We start from the raw sequence: 17,154 nt of genomic DNA on the forward strand, positions 1-17,154 counted from the left end.
GATTTTACCGCTGGCTGGTGAATACACATCTGAAGTACTACTGTTGCAGTACAAAGGTTCAATGTTTGTACACAGAATGTCTGCAAAAGATATGGGAGCTTCTTTGACACTGAATCTGCTTGTTTGGATTTCCTAGACTGAGAATGGCATAACACTGCCCATCAGCCTGGGCTACAAGCCGCCCTCCAGGAAGAAATTGATTTAAAACCCCAAATATTTTACATGGGCATCAACTGAAGCAGGAAATTGCTACTCCGGGGGGCCATGGTATTACCTATATAACTAAATAGCACATTTTAGTAGCCAGTACTCTCTGCGAAAAGACTTACAAAGATCATGAGTTATAAGATGCCTTTCTTGTACAAGGACAACATGTCTTAGACCTGGCCTGCCTGGGATTTAGCAGAAAGGCATAAATAGTCAATGTATCTTCCAAAAAGGCAGGCCGTGTAAAACAGTATTACTGAAACTCCGAGACTTCATAAAATATTTAATTCTTTTCTAGTATTTTTAAAGTAGAAGCTAGCTTCTTATGTCAGAAATCAAGAAAGCCTTGACTCCCAAATGCAGCCTTGCGGAGAGTTTTCTAGCTTAGAAGTGATCACGATCAACCAGCTGGATGCAAAGCTCTCTGGGATTTCCAATGCGTGCTGCGTTCACAGGCGTATGGGGAAAAGGAGGCACAGATTAACGATGCATGTGGAAATGTTTTCAGTTAAAGCACAGAGGATACTTATTTACCCCTTTGTGAAGCTGCCACTTGACAGGAGACATTGGGCACATCGCAGTAGGCGCCAGTCCAGCCAGGTGGACAGACGCATCGAGTCTGGGCTCCGCTCTGGACACACGTCCCTTTATTCTTACAGGGAGACTTGCTGCACAGATCCATAAGTGCCTGGAGAGAAAAAAAAAAAAAAAAAACAAAAACCACAACATGATGTATGGCAAGAGCAGTAGGAAACACTATTCGGAGTACAAGTTCAAGGAGCAACAAAAGGAAGCTAGGCTCCGCAAAACTGGTTCCATGTGGCACTGGAAAGGAAGGGACAGTACTTCCCAAGTCTAAGGCAGGTGCTTCACTGACAGTCTCAAGAGCTCACTCGCCCAGGAAAGAGCAAACCTACTGATAAGTAAAGCCCAGATGGCAGCAACATTTCAAGAATAAGCTCATCCTCGCACCGCGCTATGCAGAGGCATCTTTGGCTGGACGGGTTTGAGAAAATTCTTTCAGCCTAGACTTCTGGTTCCACATTAGTAGGACGTTTCCAGGAATCAACAGTAACAGGTGCCCCTTCTTTTCCCAGACTCCCCCCATCTTCACTGCTTTTTGAGGATGACGGATGTGTTTCACGTTTTGATCTTTGCTTTTCCTTCCTGTCACTAGCTCACCATACCTGCTTTTGGCCCCGTTTGCTCTCTCTGAATTTTCCTGTCTTCGAAGATTCAGCTGAAACCCCACAACTGTTTTATGAACCAGAAGACAGGCCAAGATATACTGATTTTCTTGATTCCTTCTGTAAAAACGAAGTTTCCAAACAGAGACTAAAACTCAGTAAATCATCATATGAAAGTGGAGTGAGGACCCAAAATAACTCTGTCTGACCTAATATAAACCAGCCACTAACCATCATTTCCTTTTTGAGCACTTGGTCTTCAAAGTAATACAGCTACTTGATTGATTTCAAGCTGACTTGCGGGAAGGATGAGGTTTTTCAAGCGAGCAGTAGTGAATTTTGGCTGCAAAAATGCCATTTCAATTGCAGAAAGTTCTGCTTTTCAGATGCAAACCGTCTCCTCACAAAGATTAAAGTAGAAAAATCTGTGCTTTCACAGGCAACCAAAAAGAAACTTGGAATGAAGTTTTATCACATGTAGTTGAGCGTGAAGAAGAAAAAACACTGAGCCTCTTGCTTCTGCATTTGTAATGAGTAGCTGACTGTTTTACATGCAAATTCTATAACTTATGAATCATTGTCTGATTTTGTTCTGCTTACTTAGCTTTGCTAATTAGGTCAAGCCAGTTTACCACTAAGACAAGAACTACAGTGTTGCTGTAATCTATAAATCTCCCCAATGCAGCTTTGAACAGTGCTTGTAAATTTAGAAAGTTCTGATTCCTTGTCTAAAATGGGTAATACATTATGATCCAGCTTCTCCGAACATAAAGCAGACTTTCTGAGAATCCACATCATTTAATTTGGGGACAGGAACATAATCCTTTTCTCAAGTGAAAACAAAGCAAACATAACAGAAGAGGAACTACTGAACTTCGCAGTACTTTATGATCACTCTCAATGCTAATTCTCCCAATGAGGTTTAAGTCGTGTGCCCAGAATGCGTAATTAGGGTAGCAGAGGGCTTGCTTTTTTCTATCACTTCATTACTTTGCATTCACTTCCTCCATTAGCAATACCTAGAAGCAGACCTGACAACTTAATGTCTAGCAACACGCTACTGGAAGAACACCTCCCCCACTGCCACTAAAACGCTTCTTCTAACACCCACTGCTTTACAAAGACACACTGGCACAAAAGACACTTGCAAAATTCTTACAGAACTGTAGGGTTTTCCAGCAGTTTAAAAAATTCACATCTTTTTCTTTTTCAATGGCATCACTAAGACTGCCGATGGAGGAAGCCAATAGAGTGTTTACTGTTCCACAGCTAGAAATAGCCTCAAATCCTTCCTGCTGTTTTGATAAGCACAGAATAAAAAGAAAAAAAACACCTCTGATTTGAAAAATTAAATCAGCATTCTGTTTCCACTGCGATACGCCAAGTTTAAAGTTTTTAATAGGTACTGGTCACTCATTTACAGCCTGGGTTTGCAGTGCTTATGCTCAACTGTGGAAAACTGTAAACTGCCTGAAGTGAAGTCTGCAAGGAAGGCTAGAGCTTTTTAGTGAGGTCGGGAACAGGACAATCACATCAGTTACTGCCCCAAAACATTTTCTGGCTTCTTATGGAAAAAGAAAATAATCTTCAATCAACCTGGAATAACTTACACCTCCCTGTAAAAAATAAACCAGTTAAACCAAGGAGGCTGTACAGAGGCAGGGGTCAGTCTCTTCTCCCAAGGAACAGGCGATGGGACAAGAGGAAACAGCCTCCAGTTGCGCCAGGGGAGGTTTAGACTGGATATTAGGAAAAAATTTTACACTGAAAGGGTTATTAAGCATTGGGACAGGCTGCCCAGGGAAGTGGTTGAGGCACCATCCCTGGAGGTATTTAAAAGCCGGGCAGACGTAGTGCTTAGAGACATGGTTTAGTGATGGGTTTTGGCAGAGTTTGGTTGATGGTTGGACTCAATGATCTGAAAGGTCCCTTCCAACCTGGGCGATTCTATGATTCTAAGGTCCTGCTAATCAGACTAATATTCTGCCTTTTGTTTTGTGCTTGTTTGCCCTTTTTTTTAATACAGGATTCTGCCTTCAATCAGGACAACTCTATGCTTCAAATGAAATGCAGCCATTTTCAAAGCTGACAGCTGTTTTTCATTTAAGAAGAAAAGTAATCTAGAACATTCCAATGACACCTGTCCTCATAAATCACCAAGCATTTTTCTCCTCCTTGCAAATAGACATTTTCAATTTCCAGAGGTCTGAATGGGGGCGCCTGCTCTGTTAGACAGAGGCGCTGGACTTCTTTTTCCTGGGGCTAACAGGCCAACCACCTCTTACCACATCTGAAGGAACAAGAGCTCTGCCACGTTTACTATGAGGGTGGTGAGGCACTGGAACAGGTTGCCCAGGGAGGTTGTGGCTGCCCCATCCCTGGAGGTGTTCAAGGCCAGGCTGGATGGGGCTTTGAGCAGCCTGGTCTGGTGGGAGGTGGGGTTGGAGGTCTAGGGCAGAGGGGTTGGAACTAGATGACCTTTAAGATCCCTTCTAGCCTGAACAATTCTATGATTTAGTACCTCACATCTAAGCCGGTCACTTCTGCTGTTGAACAGCTCAAATGACAGTGCCCTGTGCAAAACGGCTGAGAAAGTGTCACCCACCTGACAGTTCTTCCCAGTATAACCCAAAGGACATATACATCGGTATGTGCCCAGGCTGTCCACGCAAGAGCCTTTGTTCAAGCAAGGATGTGAATCACACTCATTGATTTCTGTGAGGCAGAAGGGTCCCGTAAATCCTACCGGACACTGGCAAGTAAAGGAATTGATGCCATCCACGCAAGTACCTCCATTGAAACAGGAGCTGCAAGAGAGTGAGAACAAAGGTAAACTGAGACAAAATGCAATTAAGCTCACAGCCAACACAGCACATAAACATTACTGGAATGAGAGAGAAAAATCAGATTACAGGATCTTCTGACCACCATCAAGTTCCTGCTAAAGAAGCATAAATCAGCTGACAGCAATTCAAGGGGACTCCAGTTCACTGTTTTTCACCTTGGCAGGCAAAAAAAGTAAAGCAGGGTTTCAATGAGTCATTAGTGATGGAGTTAACTTATTTAACGAAATCTTCCCAGCCCCAATGTGACCACAACCAGCACTGTACCAGGCAGGCGTGTGGCTTGCTCAAACTGATAAATTTTATACAAATTACAATTGTATTACAAATTATGAGAAAGAAAACAATTTGCCTTTTTTTTAAAGCTTCAAAGGAGTAACAGGTACGTTTTCTCAAGGAAAAAGTTTCTGTAACATGCAAAACACAAGCATGTTCTTCATTGAAATCATGTGAAAGTATTGGTATTGCTAAATTCCTTCCTCCTCTTCTCATGAGAACCTTAAGTCCCTGATTTGTAAAACTACTCATACATGCCCTGGCAAAATTCAGATCAAAGGAATTATTCCCCCCAATCTTCTCCTCATAAGAAATTCTGCCAGATTAGGTGTCCTATGGAGAAGTGACTGGGAAAGTTAGGAGAAGTGATGCCTCATGCAAATTTGACTCCTTTTTCCTTCTAAAGAAACATCTGCCTGGAAACTCCTGCTCCTCTGAAAATAACCCTAGATCAGACTCAAGATAATCAGTTTGATAAAGTACACAAAACGAACTCATGCTTGTTATCTGTCCTGCGCACCGTCAAAGGGTACTTCCACGAGAGAAGCCACTGACTCACCTTCTGGAACTTTCAGTGCAAGTTTTGAGTATCTAAATTCTGACTGTGATTACGGTTGAGATGTCAACAATAACCTATTCATTAGAGACGTTCCTCTGCCTTGTGGGATGAATTCTGTTTTACCAGGAGCAGAAACTACGGTCTACATTCGTGGCAAAACAGGGAAGAGAAGGCAGAGGAACTGTCAGTCACTTGGCATGTTTCACTGAGATCAGGTACCCATCTCCAAAAGAAGATGGCACTGTCTCATAGGCGGCTTCTCACACAAGACACGGAAGAATTATTTGAAGGGAATTCAAATTAGCCAACCATCACGGCGCTCTTAAGTATAGCTCAGGAAATTTTGGTAGAGAAGGTGTGACTGTTTTAGCTTGGCAGAGCGTTGAAAATTGCTACATCCCTCATTCATACCTGCAAGACTGGTTTCTGTCCTGATTGATAACGAAAACAAAAACAGGACAAACCTCAAGGAAGAACCAGGCGTTCTGCTAAAACACCCAACATATTTCACTTGATTAAACAACTGTTGTGCAAATTAAACACACCCTCATCAGTCACACAATCCAGTTCTTAAGCAGAAGATGTTAAAATACTTCCTCCCCCACAACTGCAATTTTATCAAAGATAAGAAAGCTCTTTTCTTTGTGTGCAGAAAACACATCAGACTACGAAGAGCTTTGCATTTAGGCATCTTACTTGTTTCTGGTAACTAGATTAGAAAAGATTATTTTTTAATTGTTTTTGTTTGTTGGGTTTTTTTTAAACCATCTCAAGCTTTATTAGAAATTTTTTCCATTTGAGAATCTGAAGTTAATTCATCAATCCTAACAAAGCCTAAAATAAATATGCAGGCAGATGATGGGTACATAGGGTTAACTCTCAGAGAGCTTTTAAAACTACCAAGTGAACCATTTATGTAAGGACCAGCTGTTGAGCATTTTAACTCAGTTCCACACCTCCCTCCCCCCTCAGAACGCCCTCAGGTTTTATCTCAACACTGCTAAGCCACATCCAACTTGTGAGCATTAGAAGATCACTGATGAATAAACCTTTCCAGTACAGAATTTGTGGATTAAGTGTTCCCTCCTGGGGGATTCTTCGTATTATTGGCAGTCAATAACTCAGGGCTGATTTATTTTTCCTGCCTTTCTGAGAGTTGGCCATCGCTTCCATTTTTGCAGCTTTTGTATTTCTCAACATTGTTCACAACCAATTGATTATTTCCCCTCCCCATATGATAATGGTCTTATAAAAATATAAATTATTTATGTCTTAACAAGCTAGCATCTGTTACTGTCTTAACGTTTGTTAAACTCTGTCGTATTCACTCCTATAATGGAACTAAGCTCCTAACTAGTCGTGCAAACTGAAGACCAACTTTGGCAGGCAACTGTCCTTCAGCTAGTATCCTGCACAAGGTAAGCAAGTTTTCCTTGCATGAATCACAAGCACGTCTCGGTGACAAAAGGCAGGAAACCCAGATGCTCATCGTTAAAAACTGCCCCTGAGCAGGACTGACTTCAAGGCAGGAGCAGACAGTGTGTGGCTCCTCAGTGCAGCAGCACAGGGAAGTTCTCTCACCTCTCAGTGCATTCATCGATGTTGTTCTCGCAGTTGGTTCCCTCAAACCCAGGCTGACACTTGCACGTGTAGCTGTTGACGTAGTGGGTGCAGGTGCCTCCATTCCTGCAGGGTTCACTCAGGCATTCGTTGGTATCTGTTTGACATTTATCTCCATGAAATCCGGGGAGGCAGATGCATGAGAAAGAGTTTATCCCATCCACACACGAAGCTCCGTTTTGGCAGGGATCTAAGATAGAAACGTTAAAACGGGTAACAGTCAAAGGTCAGGCCTAGAGTAGCAGCTTTTGGGGAAATAAGTATCACATAGCCCGAGTGTGACAGACTACTGACAAGTTTTTCTGAGCCACTTTATGGAGGAAATAATCCCAAAGCATTATCAATAAAAAATTCACAAGAAGGTGTGGATCAAGGCCAAGCTTCAGTGCCTAAAGGTTCCTCTGCTGGGATTTGGTCAGCCAAAACGAACAAAACCAGATCCAAAGGCTCTTGCTTTAAAGTTCAAACTCGGCTTTTTCGATAAATGCCTACTGAGAAAGACAATACAAACAGCACAGCAACTGTCTCTTCTTCATTACCTCATTCATAAGAGAATGCAGACAATTCTCTCTCTTCCAGATGCTGCTCAACACACGAAGAACTTGTATGCTTCGTTTTAAGCATGAAAGCACTCCAGTCAAATCAAATGTGTAGGTGTAAATTACTATATACATGATTTTATATATATAAAAAATATATATTTTAATATATATAATATATATATTTTACTATATATAATAAGGTGTTATTGAGCACTTGGTATTTTTCCCAGTATCAAAGGCTGACTGGGGAAAGGCTGGCAGAAAAGCTCCCAACTTCATACACAACTTTGGATTCTTCTCACCTCTGCATTTCTTGACGTTTTCTTTCTCCCTACCACGACCTTGCCACTTGTCTATCACCATTTTTTAGTCTAATCCAACCCCTGCTACTGTATTCCTTCTACTTCCACAAGTACTGCCTGGAAGAGCTCTGCCGTTCCGTGATTTCTGCCTCCTCTGCTCCTTCCACTTTTGGATTTAAGACCCACAACCCTCTGTGGGATACTGCCTCTGAAGCCAGTTTCTGCATTCCCTAGACCAAATGCCTATGTAAATGAAGGTAGGGAGGAAAACTGGGACGGGGGAGGAAAAGGAGAGACAGGAAGAGGGATGACAAAAAGGTTACGGAGCCCGTTTTATGGATCTGTGACTATCTTTAAGTACTACTAAAATACAACTTTAAAAGGCAAATAGACTCCACCAAAAAATTTGCAGTTCAACGTAAGTACAAAATCCTTCTGTTCATTGGTAAACGAAGAAAACAGATGCGAAAGGTAATTAAAGCTCATTTATTGACTGAGAAATATGCTCACATGATAAAAAATTGTGTTATAAGAGACACACCTGCATCCAGTTAAAGGTCATCTGACTACTGCAGAGAAAAAGCACATTCAAAGCGAGACCCCTGGCAGCTATAAAATGTTGCCTCTATGGCAGCCAGCCATTTATTGCCGCGCATTGATTTTCTGTGCCGCACATTTACGGACATAAAAAGGCGATTCGAGTATCAACTTCTCACTAAGTTCTTCTTGTTGGAGGGCTTGTTTGCTTCTTGGATTAAAGACATTTGGCTCAAGCCGTGGAAGGTTTTTGTTATGCTAAATGAAATCAGCTGTGGCAGTAATTGGAAATTCTTCTTCAACCTCATGGGTGTGCTGCCTAACAGACAACGCGGGATCAATCTCACAGCTCTCAGAACGCTTAGGAATAGAGAGAGATTTCCCAGCTCTTCCAGAGAGAAAGACAAACGCTTGAAAAATGATTTTATCTTCAGACACCCACATAAAAAACTAACAGCACAAGCAATAATTTGGTTGGCTTTGGGAGGCAAAGCTCGGGGTCCATGCACAAATGTGACGTTTTTAGTACGATACCTGTTTGCTCAGAAAGAGGGAATCAAAAGCTCGGGCTGAGCCAGATGTCTTAAAAGTTCTTTCAGCAGCGCTGCTTTAGGGTCTCCCACGGTAACTTTTGCTAACAGGCTTGTTTGGATCCTTCTCGACAGCAGTCACAAATTTAAATTTTTTTTTCAATGCAAAATACAACTCTAAATTCATACCTAAAGTCTTTAAGACTTGGGTTTGGTAATTAAAAAAAAAAAGCTAATAAAAAAATAGAGGTTTGGGTTTGGTTTTCTTTTCTATTTGATTGTTCTTTGTGGGGTTTTTTGTTTTTTGTTTTTTCTTTTAAAGAGACAGCTAATTAAAAAATTACAACATTATGAACTCCTCCAAGGTTTGATACAGCACTTTTCAAATGGTAACAGACAAACTTTTAAACACATGCCACTTCTCAGGAAACTCTGATTTTATCTGATGATGATACAGAATATACCCAGTAAGAAAAAGAAGTTACCGTGTATTTGTTTTCCCTTGTAAACAGCAGTGTCAAGAGCATGAAATTAACATTTGCTTTCTTGTAATTTAAACGATTTCAGTATTCATCAGCGTATGGGCTAGCCTCCTGCCACTGATACCTTACCTGGAACAGACTGCCTTCCTGCTGCTCCATTTGCTTTCAGATATGGATTAACTGGAACAGCAACAGGACCCACTCTTTCCAGAATATTAATGTCAGACAGAGACATTTCAGGAAGGACTGCTGTACCCCAGATTCCCACCACACCTCAATCAAGCTTAACACTGAAATACAGGTAAGCCCTGCAGTGTTACTTTAACTTGATGTATTAAAATTTTAGGCAAATGTAATTCTTCATTTAACAGCGTTCCTTGTTAAAGTATGTAAACTCTAAAGACCTTTTCAAGTTAAGAATCTGGGAACAACTCCTACTATCAGTTACAACACCGTAGGTCCACTTCTAGCAGCTGAACACGATGGATTTTGACTGCCTCAAAGACGCAAGTCTTACAAAGCTGAGGTTTGGGGTTTTTTTCTTATTGGTAAGAGATTATAAAAGACCTTTCAGCATCTGTCAAATAGCAGTCATCAATAGTACAGCAAAATTATTTCTAGGAAAAACTGGAAGACACAGAACAATCTGCTGATACTCACTTGAAAGGCAGTCATCAATGTTACTGTCACAGTCTCCTCCAGTAAAGCCTGGCCGGCATTCACACAGGTAACTGCCTTGAATATTATGGCACAGGGCATGATTTTTGCAGGGCTTGGAGAGGCATTCATCAATATCCACTGTACATCTCTCCCCTGAAACATGGAGAGTCCAGAAGTAAGACCCCTCATAAGGCAATGGTCAAAAGGGTGAATGCCAACACAGCTCAGCGTTAGAAGTACAGTATGTTCCCCATCCACATTACCTTCCCAGCCAGGGGCACACTGGCAGGTGTAGCCTTCAGAGTCAGGAGATTCTTGGCAAATTCCCGAGTTCTCGCAAGGATCGGGGGAACAAGGAGCAACCACTATCTGGCAGTTCACACCTGGAGAGCAGAAGGGGAAAAAACCAGGAGAGAATGCTGCTAAGAGCTGGGTGCTTCATGGAAGAACATGGAAGAGACTGTAACTTGCATGATTATCCTACACAGCAGCGGACAACATTTCTATATTTGAAAGATCTCAGCAGAAGGAAAAGGAGATCAGAGTAGTCCTCACGGGCTCGGTGGGTACAAGCAGACAGCAGCCATGGTAATTCTGAGTTGAATGCCCCTTCAATCCTCAGTACATTTATATAGCTCAGCATAACTTTCTTACAAAGAAAATTAAGCTCACCTGAAACCAGGACATTTCTTAATGAGTCCAAACAAGGCTTAGATATGGTCTAAGCACTCTACTCCTGTATCATGTCTACATGAACTGACTGTAATTTAACTTCTTCAAGTTTCCCCTCCTGAGTCTTATTCCCATGAAGTTTAATGAAAACATTAAAATGGCACTAAAGGTGCAAAGAAGTGAAAAGGAAGAAGAGAACAGAAACTTCTGAGTTTTCACCTTTGAATCCTTTCCTACAGGTACATCTGTAGCCATTCAACAAATCCTCACAAGTTCCTCCATTCTGGCACGGGTTTGATTTACATTCGTTCCCTTCTGTTGAACAGTAATCTCCTATCCAGCCTGGATCGCAGACACACTTGTACCTTTAAAGGCAAAAGCAGCAGCAATTTTATAGCATTCTGAAATAACTCTTCTACTAGCCAGTTTCTCCTGGATTAGTTTTGGAGAGAAAAACAGAAGACCTCTCTTTAGGAGAGTCCTAAGTTTCGTTTAGACTGCTTACCCCAGCTGTATAGTTTTGAAAATACTGAAAATAAACACTCCCTTAAAACCACACTTCCCTCTGTTACAGTTTTCACAAAGCGCTCAGTCAACCAGCAATACGTTTCTGCTTTGATAAGACCTCTCTACACATTTAAACAAAGACAGAGAAAAAAAAAAGATTTTTTAAAAAGTGGAGGGGAACAATAGGTTGCAAAGATAACTAGACTGATTTCATACAAAGTAGTGGTTACAAATGAAAACAGCTGGCTGGGAGCAGAAGCAGTATTCTCCATCATGTTTCAAAATCTGAGGGAGAGCAGCACTCCACCCACATGACATGGAACCAAGGACTTGGTGAATCACCCTGGACTCAAGCCACACGACACACACGCTGCCCTCCCTCTCTGTCATGCAAACAAGACTTATTTTATCTGGCACCAAGCGTAAGGTGTACATGGGCATAAATATGGATGCAGGTGACACATGATAGACGAGATGAACCAAAACATTTGTTTCCCAAGCTTACATGGAGGCTGAATTAGCAATAAAGGCGGCCTTCCTGCCAGCTCCGGGGAAAGTGCTGAATCCTGCCCTACAGAACTACCCACAGCAGTAAATCACTGCCTTGCCCAAATGCTGACAACACTTTTCGGGACGCGGCACACATCTGGGAGGCACTGCTATTCACAGAATCACAGATTCACAGAATTCCATGTACAGTTGGGAAGTTTCACAAACACAAGTTCTACTTCCCCAAACCTGTTGGCCACACAGGCCCTGCTCTCCCAGACTTATCATTACCAAAAAGAGGTCTGCTTTGGGGCTCCCGAAATCAGCATTTGGTCTTCCTGCATAGGAAGATTCAGAAGTAACTAGGGAAAGCTCTTTCTGGTTGTTTTGATGTCACTTTTTTCCTGTTGGGCATGCAACACCGTGACTAAAGCTGATGAAAGCTCAGCCTTTGACAAACTGTTCTAAGCCAAGTATCGCTGTCTCCTAGTGTCAAAAGTTGTCTGCCTCTTCCTTAATATTAGTATTTGTGTAGCAAGAACAGCACCAGCCAACAGAGAGTCTTCATGCTCAACGTTTTAGAGGTTGATTGAATACGTAGCTGTTGCTCCCCAAAGATTCAATTTGGAACCATTTCTTTGTTTTAATTGCATTCTCTTTACTCACTTGAATTGCCAAACCTTCCCTTTAGACAGTGGCAGTCCACCCTGTGCTACATGCCCATGCAAAGACAGCAAAGAATACAATGCAGGCCAGAAACACCTATGTTGAAACAGCACAGACTGCAGCTGGTGACTAAAGGTCTACGCCTTACTGTGACTATGTCATGGCCAGCAGGTAAGTCTGAATCTTGAACCTCAGAAATTAAGAGAAAAAACAGAAACTTCGAGTCAAGATGGAACTCCAGGCAAAGCAAGAAAATAAATAAATATAGAAGGCAACAGGTAAGTTTAATATGACAATAAGTACTTACCCGCTTGTAATATGTGTGCAGTTGCCATGTACGCAGGGATTACTAAGACAACCATCTGCCTGTGACTGACAGTGAGGATGATGGTAACCTTCGGGACATACACACCGAAAGCCATTGACTTCATTTATACACGTCCCACCATTATGACAGGGGCTGGATGTGCATTCATCAATGTCCACATTACAACGTGGGCCTAGCAAAAAAAAAAAAAAAAAAAAAGGCAAGCAATGCTTATTAAGTATTTCTTATAAGAACATTTGCTTTGCATGTCTGCGAGAACACACACTGAGACACAACTCGGTAAAGCCAATGCAGCAGGACAGAGCTTGCATGCCTCCGTGCTTTAAGTGAAGTCAAGAGAAGCATTTTTGAAAGATGCAGCACTTTTCTGTGCCTGGAAAACAGCACTTACACTCAACAAGTATTTACAAACCATTCAAGAATCTCAACAGAATTCCACTAAAAATCACTGGTTAATGTTCATTAGGAGGGCAAAAAGCACTCAACAGGATCATGCTTGGAACAAACCTCTTGAGCTCCACTTGTCACAGCCCTGCTCTTCTGCTTCGCAAGTACCTACCCTTTGAACAACCAATACTGCCATACTGTCTGCAGTAAATATAGTTCTTGTGGTTTATTGCGCAAAAGGGAGTCTAAAAAACACCGTTTCCTGTTTTGCCTGCCTCTGATTACGACTGCAAGATCCTTGAAGTAGTGACCATAAGATCTTGTGAGGCTGGAAAGCTAAACAAAGTGAATGTTGCAGTAAGTTGAAAGCATTTTTAACATAAGGAAAGGACAAGGTAATGAGACCCCATGCAAGCCAGCTCTTTAAATACTGGAATATGCCAGTTCATCATACTCCCAAATTATTTTAACAGCGTAACAGTGACAAGTCCAGTAAGATAAGAAATATGGTACGCCAGCAACAAAGAAGACTGAAAGGCAAGAGTGCTCAGGAGCATGCCTCTTCCTTTCCTGGGAACTAAGGAGTACCACCATGCCAGAGCCGAAGGAAGGAAGGAAGGAAGGAGCGTCAGAAGTTCAGAAAGACGCCAAGAGAAAAGCACAAGACACATGAAACCTTTTAGTGCTATTTCTAATGCATTTCAGATCAATTCTAATTGGAATCATTCAGTAATAAACAGTAACAAACGTGATGAGAAAACAGTTATAAACAGTACCAACTGCCTTACAACAATTATTTTATGAGCGCATTACCCTACATGGCTCAAAACATATTAAGTCCATTATAAACAGTGTTGAGATGTGCTTTAGTCATCAGAAATAGTCCTGATGTAGATCTACAGTTCTAAGCATGGATCCAAGAGCGCATAAAACCTTCTTCTTTCAGCCCTACTTTTACCATATCAGATAATTCTTTATAATTTAGAACAGAAATGGAACAGACCACGCTATGAAAGAGAAGTATGGAAAAAAACCAGGTAATTCAGTTGGAGACTTCAGAGTGGAGAGCAGCTCATTAGAACACCGAGTTAATGCTTTGCTTTCCCAGAAAGAGAAATACTGTTCATGGTCAAAACCCAAGGTAGTGTCTAATCAAATACTTCTCTATATTGTCCACGATCTCTCTGTGCCTGGAAAGAAGCTGTAAATAATAAACCAAAGTCACATGGGTTTATTTGTTATAAAACCAAGAACCATGAATTGGACGTAATTACCTAACAAGAACGGCATTTCACAGCACAGATTAAGCCATTTTTCTGCTTGGTAGAACTTGCTGTAATGCAAGACGCTAAGATTCAAAGATTAGAAGGATTTAGCGAGATACTAACTGAATCCCTTGCAGTCACTATGCAAAGAACAGCTTCCTGAGCTACCCGGATAACTATCTTCAAAACAACTCAAAGCTATCAGGTAGCTGACTTTACCTGTAAATCCAGGTTTGCAAGCACAATTGTAGCGATTAATGCCATCAATACAGTCCCCGTGAATGCATGGGTTACTTGCACAGTCATCAAAGTTATTTTCACAGTTCACTCCTGAAAAAAAAAAAAGTAGATGAATAAGAAGGCCAGGCCAAATCGTACAAGGAAGTCAACAAAACAATTTCCCAGGAACCGCCAAATTAAAAACCCCACCTGCTTCAAAGTTACACGTGCACTGGTGCAACTCAAACAGGTGATGTTGCCGAAGCGCTGCGACACCAAGGAATGTCACTTAGGTGCTGACTGAATATGACCCTGAACTTGTACTAAATGTTTAAACAAAAAAATAAACCATTTTGAAACACCATGCTTTTTTTTTTTTTTCCCCATACGCCTGAATTTTGTAAGTAAAAAGGAGATAAATTCTTCCAAGACCAGTTGCAGTACCAGCGAGGGTTCGGCAATTCACACAGAAACACAAGAAAATTCAGTGAGGAAAAGTAATGTGAAAATGATACTCTCCATACCATAAGCTTAACTCTATATGCAAATTCAGCACACACCAGAGCACACGTAACAGATAATTAAATGCTTGAATTGTGTTAGAATCCAGTCCTTTATGTACCTGAAGTGCCAAGCAAACAGTTGCATTGGTAACCATTCACCAAATCAATGCAGCGCCCTTGATGGCGGCAGGGATTGCTGTGGCATTCATCTATCTGCTCGCTGCAGATGGCACCCATGTAGCCAGGATTGCATATACACGTGTACGAATCGATTCCATCTTGACATTCCCCATGGTGGCAAGGATCAGGATCACAGTTGTTGATATTCTCCTCACACAGAAGCCCAGTAAAACCTAAGGGAAAATGATGAAGAGGAGTAACCAAGAAGATAACTGGTGTGATGCCGCAGCGAATATAATCCAAATATAGAAAGAATGATATTAAGAATTGACAAAGTGGCAGACAACACAAAAGGTAACTGGGCATCTCAACTGCTGCCTGTTTTCCAGCCCTGGAAAACAACTCTCTTCTGCTGCTCGCAGCATTACAGAACATCACCTTGCATGGAGAACCCTGGCATTGGAAGCGGTTACCTTCAGTTTATTCACAACAGTAGCAGTGAGAGGAAACATGTAAATCTCCATGGGAAATATTTACTCGCATCAGTATAAACTATCTGAAGGCATTCTTCTGTCATTATTTCCTCTACACAGTACCAGGGGGGCTGCCTTTTTTTAGTATGAGAAATTACTGCGAAGATGCTGCAGAAACCTTCCCAAGGGAACTCCCTTGGCTCATGTCAAAGCTTCCGCAGCTCTGCTTATTAAAAAGTCTCTTGCCCCTCTCATTGGGAAACCTTTCAGTAACTCCAGTCAAGCACCAACTGCAAATTTAAGGAAGACTGCATGCAACCTCTTCAGTTAGGAGCAATGAAACAAGCAGCAATTTGGCCTGTTTCATTCTGCTTCAGCTGGAAAACATCCTGAGCAACAGAGGAGGGCAGAAGCTATTCACCAGAAGGGCTGGAACAACGGTTCAGGAAACTCAGAGCAGCAAACGACTCCCTCAAGAGCCCTGTTTTCCATGACGGAGCAGAGCTATATCAAACAGGGGCAATTTAAAATAAACTCTTTTCAGAGAGGAGGTTTTGGAGCAACAGCTCACACTGCCTTCCAGCGGCTGGAGATCAGGAAGGTAGAACTTCAAAATTTCAGACACCAACTGGAGACTGATACAAACCAAGCTGCAGGGAATTTCAACAGCTGAAGAGCAATTCTCACCTGAGTATTATAAGTGGATAACAGGCTCCCCATTTTTCATACAGGTTTGTGGTTATTTCTCTGGTCAAACATACCAGGTTGACGGCTAACATTTCCAAGTTCTGCGAACGTATGCATGGATGAATGGGTGTGGAAGTAGGTGGGGAGAGGGAAGGGAAGCTAGTTAGAGAGATGGATATAAAAAGATGTTAGGAAAGGAAGAAAAACAAACCGATAAGAGGAAGAACAGCGGCCACAAAAACAACCAAACAAACAAAAAAAACAAGGACAGAGGCAAAGAAAAGAGGAAGGACCTAAGACAACTCAAGAAAAGAAAAGCCATGATCTACCACTGGGAAGGAGAAGTGGAATAATGCCAGAAGGGAAAGAAAAGACAAAAAGCAAGCAGTAAATAGAGCTATCTGTACAGCATTTGGCCAAACATTTTGCAATTTTCAATCACTTTGGCAGCTGGCGATTACCATTCAGGGAACACCTATCACTCATAACATGAGATTAATAGAGCAAGAACATACTCAAACATCATTTTCCAGTAACTGATCTGCCCCAATGATGAATTCCACATTTCAGTCTTATAGAAAGCTGTCAATATTAAATACAACACTTAGCACACATTCGTTCAAAAAAATTACTACCTTGTCTCCTATTGTAGCTCAACTGAACCACTTAGAGATCAGATATTCTTCCCGATCTCTTAACATACCTTACTGAGATACAATTTCCCTCTTCGCAGACAAGAGTTAGACTAGAAAAAACCCCACTTGAATATTGCACGTAAGAATCCCTCAGACAGGACGGGAAAAAGCCCTAACACAGAGTCCCTCTTCCATTGGCAGCCAAATAACTAACCAAGAATTTTACTAAGAGCTGCTGCTTCAGTAACATACATTTGGTTGCTTTCAGCCTGTTCCTTGAACATGCTCCATACATCACGTGCCTCCGCAGAAGCAGCAGTCCTCCCTTTTTATCTGGGAATCCTAGAATTTCTGTATTCCAGCAGTTTACCGCTCAAATTCAGAACGTGCTTTTCAAGACGCACCTCTCCACAGTGTCCTCCACTACGTGGCCCAAAACCCTCACAGTTCTGATAAGC

At 41.8% G+C, this 17,154-nt stretch overlaps 1 protein-coding gene across 4 annotated transcripts in view; it reads right to left on the reverse strand.

The window, feature by feature from the left end:
• The window catches only part of NOTCH2 (notch receptor 2), a 91,122-nt gene that overhangs the window by 22,527 nt on the left and 51,441 nt on the right, over positions 1-17,154 (reverse strand). The window contains exons 11-19 of one of the 4 annotated variants that reach the window (XM_074596889.1): positions 14,901-15,134; positions 14,279-14,389; positions 12,387-12,579; positions 10,637-10,782; positions 10,009-10,128; positions 9,746-9,898; positions 6,654-6,882; positions 4,000-4,201; positions 742-895 (exon numbers count right to left, since the gene is read on the reverse strand). In XM_074596889.1, coding sequence (XP_074452990.1) covers positions 742-895; positions 4,000-4,201; positions 6,654-6,882; positions 9,746-9,898; positions 10,009-10,128; positions 10,637-10,782; positions 12,387-12,579; positions 14,279-14,389; positions 14,901-15,134 — 1,542 coding nt within the window. Of the gene's footprint in view, positions 1-741; positions 896-3,999; positions 4,202-6,653; positions 6,883-9,745; positions 9,899-10,008; positions 10,129-10,636; positions 10,783-10,826; positions 12,270-12,386; positions 12,580-14,278; positions 14,390-14,900; positions 15,135-16,061; positions 16,393-17,154 lie in introns of those variants that run through there. The other 3 variants (XM_074596890.1, XR_012588615.1, XM_074596892.1) reach the window with 3 other exon arrangements.

Source organism: Larus michahellis, chromosome 8 (genome assembly GCF_964199755.1).
Source record: "Larus michahellis chromosome 8, bLarMic1.1, whole genome shotgun sequence".
In the NCBI taxonomy this organism is placed as follows: Eukaryota; Metazoa; Chordata; class Aves; order Charadriiformes; family Laridae; genus Larus; species Larus michahellis.